At 48.4% G+C, this 8,352-nt stretch overlaps 1 protein-coding gene across 1 annotated transcript in view; it reads left to right on the forward strand.

Annotated features, from left to right (window-relative positions):
* Positions 1 to 269: 269 nt before the first annotated feature.
* The window catches only part of GTF2IRD1 (GTF2I repeat domain containing 1), a 45,430-nt gene continuing 37,347 nt past the window's right edge, over positions 270 to 8,352 (forward strand). The window contains exons 1-3 of the mRNA XM_009076067.1: positions 270 to 392; positions 2,426 to 2,567; positions 5,545 to 5,691. Of these exons, the coding sequence (XP_009074315.1) occupies positions 270 to 392; positions 2,426 to 2,567; positions 5,545 to 5,691 (412 nt within the window). The remainder of the gene's footprint in view (positions 393 to 2,425; positions 2,568 to 5,544; positions 5,692 to 8,352) is intronic.

Consider the following 8,352-nt stretch of genomic DNA (forward strand, 5'->3'; position numbering starts at 1 on the left):
CTGCTGCTGGGACATACAGCATCGGCTCCAGGCGTGATTACAGCTCAACAGCGTCCACAATTATCTGCCTTTAGCAGGGAATGCGTGGGGATTGTGGAGCTCAGGCTGCCCTGGCCTCTCTCCATGCCTCAGTTTCCCCTGTGTATCTGTGCCAGCGTTGCTCCCGTAGCACATGATGGTAGTGAGGCTGCTGTGGTGATGCTCAGCGCCAGCTCTCCATTAGTTGCAGTGACTCGTAGCTCTTTTTTTTTTTCTATTTTCAGGTGAATATGGCCCTGGCAGGGAAGCCTTTAGATGTGACTCTCAGCACCTCCAGAGCTGACCAATGGAATATGGTTTTTCCCCAGAAAGACGAAATCATCACCAGCTTAGTGTCTGCCTTAGACTCCATGGTAAGAGGCCAGTGGCATCCATGTCCCCATCCCCCTTGTTCCTTTGGCCTCTCTTTAGCAGGGCTTCCTGGGCACAGGGCTAGCACAGGAGGGTTGGTGAGCTCATCCTGCTCCCCTCCACTGCTGGAAATTCCATGGAGCTGCTGGAACTGGGAAATAAAATCCCTCTCCTGCCCTGACAGCCATAAGAATCATAAAGTCAGCCCAAGTTAATCTCAGATGTATATTGTTTTGCCATTAATGTTTATGTTGGTATCAACTGGATAAGGGTGGGTGGCTTTTTTTTTCTTGCTGTTTTACCAATGTTACTGTGAGCTTTTACACAACAGCAGAACAATGACTTTTTATATCAGAGAACAAAGAAAATAACTTTCATATCTTTTGACGTAGAATTCCCAGTGGAAACCTTGCCTAAGTCAGTTGTGCTTACATAAACAAGATAACTGTCTGGATTAAGTCTCGTGGACCAGAGCTAATCTTATTTTTAACTGTGAATGTGATCAAGAAAGGAAAGCGGATGTGTAGTAACAAACGTCTAATGTAATGTGACATGCTAAATAGCCCTCCCTTTTCAAAGTCAAGTAATATTTAATGTATTTATCTAGAATGTGTTTTCTTCTCTATGTAGGTAGAGGATTCTTTTATTAATACCAATTTCCTTCTCTTTGACATTACTGCCTCACTAAGAGCAGGTTCCCAGGAGCAGGCACACCCTAAGCAGCTTTGATGATTTATATACATGCCATCCCGTACAGCAAATCATGGCATCATAGTTTGGCTTCTTAATGAATATACATTATTCTGCAGTCCTCATTAGGTGCTTACACCGGGGCCAGGGAACCAGGCTGCTCCTGAAATTCAGCCTTTATCCCAGTGCTTCACCAGTGCCAGGCTCTGTGCCCACTGAAGCCTAGCTGCCTGTGTGCCTGGTAAATAAACTGCTGGGCCACGTGCATGTCACCAAGTGGGCTTAGGGTTTGGATTTGCTCTGCTTCCAAATCTCACATACCTTAGTTTTTGAGTTTATTTTTTAAGTATGAGGCTTTTTGAGCAAAATGCTTCTGTTTGCTCTGAGTTTTGAAAGGACATTTCTTAAAAATGTCTGGTTTGGAGGTTGTGATTGCTCACTTCCTTGAAGAAGGTGAGCAGGAGGTAAAATGAACCAATAGAGAGGCTAGTTTAAACCTGCACAAGTGAAGCTTACTAGTCATGTGTGCAGGGAGCTGAAGGTAGCTCAAGGGTTTAGTCCATGTGCAGTTAACTTCCTGCTCCCTCCCTGGCTGCTAGCATCCTCTGACCCCTCCATGGGCTAGTTGATGGGTCCAACCAGGGCTGCTGGGAACATCCCCTTTTCTACCCATTTAAATCATAACTTGGGGATAGCATCTTCCTAGCACCGGTGCTGTAGCTATGGGAATATGACTCTGACTGCCAGCACTGGGTAACTATTATAATATAAAAAATACTAATAAAAACACATATATATGTGCATTATGTAGAGCAGGAAGTGCACGTTACATAAAATGGATTATTAGAGGAAGTCTTTTCCATCTCTTTAATGTTTTGCATAACTGTACAAGAAGAATCATTCAGCTAGTCCAGACTTGGATCATATTAGTGTTCTGCAGCTGAAATAAGATTCCCATCTTCCATTAGAGCTAGTGGAAAAATACAAATTGTTGTTGGTTGTAGTGTGGGGTTTTTTGTGGGTTTTTTTACAGGAATGTTTTCATTAAAAGAAATGCTATAAAATGTTTACTTTTAGGATAGAAGAAAGTGAAGTGAAATGATTGGTAAATAGTTCTTGTTTTCCAGCAAAGTGTAGCTCAGCTGGATATCTTTATGGAGCTGTAAAGTCACCAAAGTTCTTAGGGGGTGTCATAAACCCATGAAATTGTGACCAAAATCTGAACATTGCTTTTGATGGGGGAATCTTTTCATGGGAATTTAAAAATCCCATTGGGAAATGGCAAGGGGTGGGAGGTGGGGATGCTCCCCTCTCCAGTGCTGTGCTGACCCAGTGCCTCCCGCAGTGCTCAGCGCTCTCCAAGCTGAACGCGGAGGTGGCCTGCATCGCTGTCCACGAGGAAAGCGCCTTCATGGTGGGCACTGAGAAGGGACGAGTCTTCCTCAGCTCCCGCAAGGAACTGCAGGCTGACTTCCAGAAATTTTGCAGTGAGTATCCCCATCAGCACTGTCTCCCGTTCTAAGGTTGGTGCTCCAGTCATGCCAGCTGAGATTCCCACCGTGCACAGAGGGGTTGTGGTTTGGGGGCACCACAAGTGCTGTCTGTCCATGGGGCTGAGTGGTGTTTAAAGTGATGGAGAAAATGGGTAGGAAGTGTAGCCAGAGTCTTTCCCCTCCTAGGGAGGGCACTATGTGCCCCAGCTCCTCTCCAAAAGCATCCCTGAGGTGGCACAGGACTGGATGGCTGCTCTGCTCCTCCAGAGTTGTCAGCATCCAGGAATGCTGCCAGAGTGCTGGAGTGTTTTCTTGAGGACTTAGTAGAAATAGTTTGTCCTAGCAAGACCCCAGGAGCAGAGAGGCTTTCAGGCAGTCCAAGGCTTTTTTCCTGGTTTTGGTAAAAACGGGATGGATTTGGTAGCTGGAGGTGTTGGTTGTGGAGTTGCTTATATTTTTGGGTGATGAACAGTGGTGACAGGATGCCCTGAGCAGGAGCTGTGTCCCCCAGTGTCCCCCAGGTCTCAGATCAGATTCACCAAATATCTGAGGGATACCTGTGTGACAAACCCTCTGTCCTGGCTTTATGCCTCTTGCAGCTCCCCAAAACCAACCTGGTAGCTGAGGGGAAGGTGGGAGCCACGCTGTGAGAATGGGGAGCGTTGTTTCATGGACAGCATCATTTGTGGTATGTCAGCTGCTGTTTTCCCCACTCCATGCAGGAGCTGGGACGGGATCTGCTTTTGGTGGTGCTGGAGACCCCAGACCCAGATCTGCTCCCACACACTGCCCACAGTGGGATGGCATTGTAGAGAAACAGCCTGTCTGTGTGCACACTCACATGGTGTTAACAGAAACCATATGGGTGCTTCATCCATTGGAGAGATTGTTCAGGCAAGGTTTGCTCTGGTGACAGCACCAGCACTGTGAAGCTGCCCAGGTCACTGTCTGCTTGGGTTGTTTGCTGCATGGCTTTGCAGGAGCAGCTCCCTGCCACAGCTCTGCTCGGCCCCTCATCCTGTTGCCTTGGGCAACTGCTGGCTACCTCCACCACCCCACTCACACCCAGGAGAGACACCATTATTTATCCTCCATTGAATTTTGCAGGACAGGAAGCATTTGGGGGATGTTTCCCACATTCATGGGTGATTCTGCCTCCCCTTCCCACCACCCACAAGAGTGGGGTGGCCCACAGGAGGAAGTTCCCTCAGCCTCCCTCAGGCTGAGAGAAGTGGAGTTGTTCAGCTTGGAGAAGAGAAGGCTCCAGGGAACCCTTAGAGCTCCTTCCAGTACCTAAAGGAGGCTTATAAGAAAGAGGAAGAGTTACTTTTTACATGGGCAGATAGTGATAGAACAAGGGGGAATGGTTTTAAACTAAAAGAGGAGAGCTTTAGATTAGATGTTAGGAAGAAATTGTTGACTGTGAGGGTGGTGAGGCACTGCCACAGGTTGCAGACACAGAAGCTATGTCTGCCCCATCCCTGTAAGTGTTCAAGACCACGTTGGACAAGGCTTGGAGCAACCTGGGCTAGTGGAAGGTGTCCTTGCCCACAGCAGGGGTTTGGAATGAGATGGTCTTTAAGTCCTTTGCAACCCAAACCAGTCTGTGATTCTGTGATATATCCTGGTTGCTGACCTACCGCTGTACTGGGGCAAGGCACCTGGCACTATTTCCTGACTCCTTTCTCTTTGGTTTCATTTATACCTTTGTCAAAATGAAATAGTCACATCTGGTTGAAAACAGAAAGTCTTGATGATGGGGTCTTGGCAAAGTGGCTGATGCTGGAGACAGGGTGAAACATGATAACTCTGTCTTGAATTATAAATGGCCCAAGCTCAACTCTGCTCCATAAAGCTCTTACAACTGGCATGCAGTGGAAAGCATCCCTGGAAGTGCCTCTGATTTATGGTCTTGCTGCCCCCTTAGAAAGGAGCTGAATTAATCTAAAGCAGACATCACTGAGAGATGTAAGAGGCCTCTTATCTCTCTGGGTGTGCAGACCTCACTTGAATACCCTCCTTTATCTGAACCTCTGGCTCAGCCTTTCCTCATGCACAGGCAGACTTGACAGTGATCAGGATTAATGTCTGTGGAGGAGTGTTAGTGCCCAGCCATAGAGAGAGGCAGTAGTTGGAGGGTGTGCATGTAAATGCATTTCACCACCTTGGTAAAACACCCAAAAATAAGTTTTCCAGGGCCAGTTTTGCCTTGCCTTGGGAGGCTTGCGGAGCTTGCCAGGGGTGGCATGGTGGCTGTCCACTTTCTTATGTCCAGTTCTGTGGGTATCCCCTGTGGCTCTTGATCCCATCCCAATGATGTCCCAGCCAGGGGCTTTTTTCCACAGAAAGATTCCATGAGCTTCTTCTTGAGCACCTAGGCAGCATCCAGAGCCAATCGGTGGCAGAACCCTGTCGAGGATGATGAAGAAATTAGTCCTTCGCCACCAAAGAATCCCTAGTGAATCACTGTGGATAGATCAGCAATAATGTACTTGTAGTTTTTAATTTTCTGTGCATTTAGAGATGCAAGGAAGTCACTGCCAAAGATATGCTTTATTTGATATTTAATGGGGAAAATTAGCAGGAAATAGCTGGTATTACTGAGCTACGTGACACTGAAGGGTAAAAAAGCCTCCAAGAAAGGCGGATTTTCTTTTCCTGGGAGATTGAAGGCTAAGCAGATTGAAACCAGAGAAAAGAAATGCGCTGCCCAATTAATCACACCTATTTCAGTGCAGCTGAGTGAGTAAAACCAGGGAAAGATAGAGCAGGCACAGGATGACCAACGCTGCTTCTGGCACCAATACCCATGACAGGACCTTCCCCTGCATGTCAGGGGCTGGTGGGGTGGGCATAGTCTCATCCAAACTCAGGGCTGGAGTGGGTGGAAGACCCAGGGCACCCGCCTGCCTGGCCAGAGGCATGCCTATTCTCACTGCAGGAACTCCCATTTTCTCCTTTCCTCCCACAGGAATCCAACAGAGGAAGGAGCAGGATGCAGAGATGCAGAAGAAGGCAAAGGAGTGTGGGCGAAGTGGGCTCAGGGTCTCCCCGGACCAGGGATCAGACGTGTACCTCCTCAGGAAGATGGTAGAGGAAGTGTTTGATGTGCTTTATAGTAAGAACCTCCATTCTTCCATTTGGGGATATGAATTGCCCCTTGGGCTCACTGAGCTGCCCAGCCCCACGGCCAGGTGTGGCTTTTGACCGCAGCCCAGCTCCCTGGCAAGGGAGCAGGTGCCTGACAGGGGTGGTGTGGTGGGATGTGCTCCCACACTGAGGTGGGATTCAGCCACTTCTTCACTTTCCAGTGCCCCAAACTGGGCCAACAAAAGCCCTGTGATGGGAGGAGCATCCTGTGTCCACCTAACCCAGGAGAAGCCCCTGCCATGCCCTGAGTGTGATTTCCAAGCATACCTTCTTCCATGGTTCTATATCCACAGCACCCCTTTCATAGTGCTGTGTCAGGGCTCTGCAGACTCACTCCCCCCTTTCCTTATTTAAAAGGAAAAAGGATGATTTTCTAGCAGGTGGCCCTGCTGCCCCAGCTCCAAGAGGCGAGCTGGTGCTGTTCCAGCACATGCATCATCCCCGGCAATAAAGCTTCTGCAATTAAAATGTAGATGACCATATGGCTGTTGATACGAAACCCAGTGGGTTGCAGAGCTCCCTCTGGGCCCAATCTGCAGCAGCTCAAGGGATGGCAGTGCTGCCTTCTTGGCTCAGGAGGATTCACTGGAGTCCCCATAGAGCAGCTGGAGGTAGTGGTCGTGCTGCTGGCTCATCCCCTGGCAGCACCTCTAGGGCTGTGCTGGTCCAGGTAGGAAAGGCAAGGTTGGGTTGGGAAAACAGGGTGATGATCCTCATTATTCCCTTGTGGTGCTCAGCGGGTCACGTTAGCCCAGCGTGATGCTTCAGGGAGTTCAGGCCATGTGGCTAGAGCAGCTGCAGAACTGGGTGTTTGGCTTTCCTGGGTGCTGCTCCCTGTTACCATCTGGGATTCAGGGCTTGGTAGAGCCTTGCTGGGGCTACATCCTGACCCCAAAGTGCAAGTGTTGCCCCATTTGTGTGCAGGGTTTGGGAATGGGCATTCCCACACAATGGAAGGGGGATAACAAGAGCTACCACCAGCCCTGGGCTCACATGCAGGAGTTGCTGCTGCTGGTTGTTGCCAGCACCTGCCACAGTCTTCATAGACATAAAAGGGAGATGATATCCCTTCCCCTCCAGGACAGTCACCAAAGTTCTCTGAAACCACTTTAATCACTTGGAGGTGACATTTCCATCAACGGGGGCAATCAGATTCCCTTGCTGCCTTCCAAAGGCATGAAAGACGGGATGATGCAGAAGAGCCAAGGGAATGGGATGGGGAGGGCTTTTTTGTGCTAGTGGATCTCCTCTCCAAGCTGCAGTTCTCATTATCCTGCTGCTGGGAGAGTGCCAGGCTTTGCTGTCCTCTTGGGAATATGGGAATTATTAAAGTCTGACATAAGTTGCATTTTATAAGCTTTATCAGGGTGCATCTGCCTGGGTATACAAACCAGGCAGCCCATCTATTGGGATGATTTGCAATGCCCTTTGCCTTGTTGAGGTGCATGGAGGTGCTTGGAGACAAGTTGGCCAGGTCCACAGCCCAGGGTGATTGCCATAGTAGGAGAAAGTTGGGCATCCCTGGGCCAGTGGTTCTGGCCCTGGCTTTAGGTCTAGTTCTGGCATTGGGTATAATTCTGCCTTTGCTGCTGCTTCAGGAGGATTAGCTGTTTCCATCCTTTTGCTGCTCTGTGGTGATATCTGCCAAACAGATGCTTCCCTCCTGGCATTCCCACTGGGAAGAGCCTCTCCTGGTTGAGTGGGGAGAAATACCACAGGAGATAATAGATACCCCAGGGTGATTCTGTTTCCAACACTGAGAGGACTGTCAGAAATTAACAGTTATCTTTCTTAGTGTTTTTTTTAAATCCTTTCAGTTGCTTCCCATCAACAGGGATTGGAAACAAAAAATCTTAGAAAGTGATCAGTCAAAAAGATCGCATATTCCCTCCAGAGCCGGATAATGTCTGCACCAACAGGATGACTGATTACTGCTGGCTTCTATTAAATAGGCATTAATGGTGGTTATTGTCTCTCTTTAGCTAAACCATGAGCCTCTGCACAGCAGTGTGAGGCTTGGGAAGGTCACTTTGGCAGCAGCAGGGTCCCCATCAAAATGCATTTGGGGAGTTCTTGGGCACTGGGTTGATAAGGAGCCACTGTGGGCATCAGGAGCTTCTCCCCATCAAGAAGAGAAGTGATGGAGGGATGTGGAGAACTGCTGGAGCCAGTATGTTGGGGCAGGGAAACTGTCAGCGTGCAGAAAGTGAACTTGTGGTGTCGAGGTTCAAAGGCTCATTTTGAAACTTCTGTTATTGGCTTAATTAAACCATTATCCATCCCACCTATAAGGAACCTTGATTGGCTTGTGCAAGTTGCATGTCATTAGCTGTCATACATTCCTTCAAAGAACATGTTGAAGAAATCACTTTTAATAAGGACTTGCTGACAGTGTCACAAGATTTCCAGGGTTTCTGTAAGATCTTTTTGCGTTTGTTTGGGTTTTTTAAGAAGAGAGCAAAAAGAAAAGATTTTGAAGAAAATCCACAATATAAAATCTCGCAGCAACTTAAAGGTCCCATAGTCTCCTCTGCATACCCCTCAGTCCGAAGACAAAGATGCAGACACTGTGCCATGCTGCCAGATGTTCTGCATCTGGAAGCTGTTTTGCCAGACAGGTCGCATTCCT

This window comes from Acanthisitta chloris, unplaced genomic scaffold (genome assembly GCF_000695815.1).
Source record: "Acanthisitta chloris isolate BGI_N310 unplaced genomic scaffold, ASM69581v1 scaffold2776, whole genome shotgun sequence".
Lineage (NCBI taxonomy): Eukaryota > Metazoa > Chordata > Aves > Passeriformes > Acanthisittidae > Acanthisitta > Acanthisitta chloris.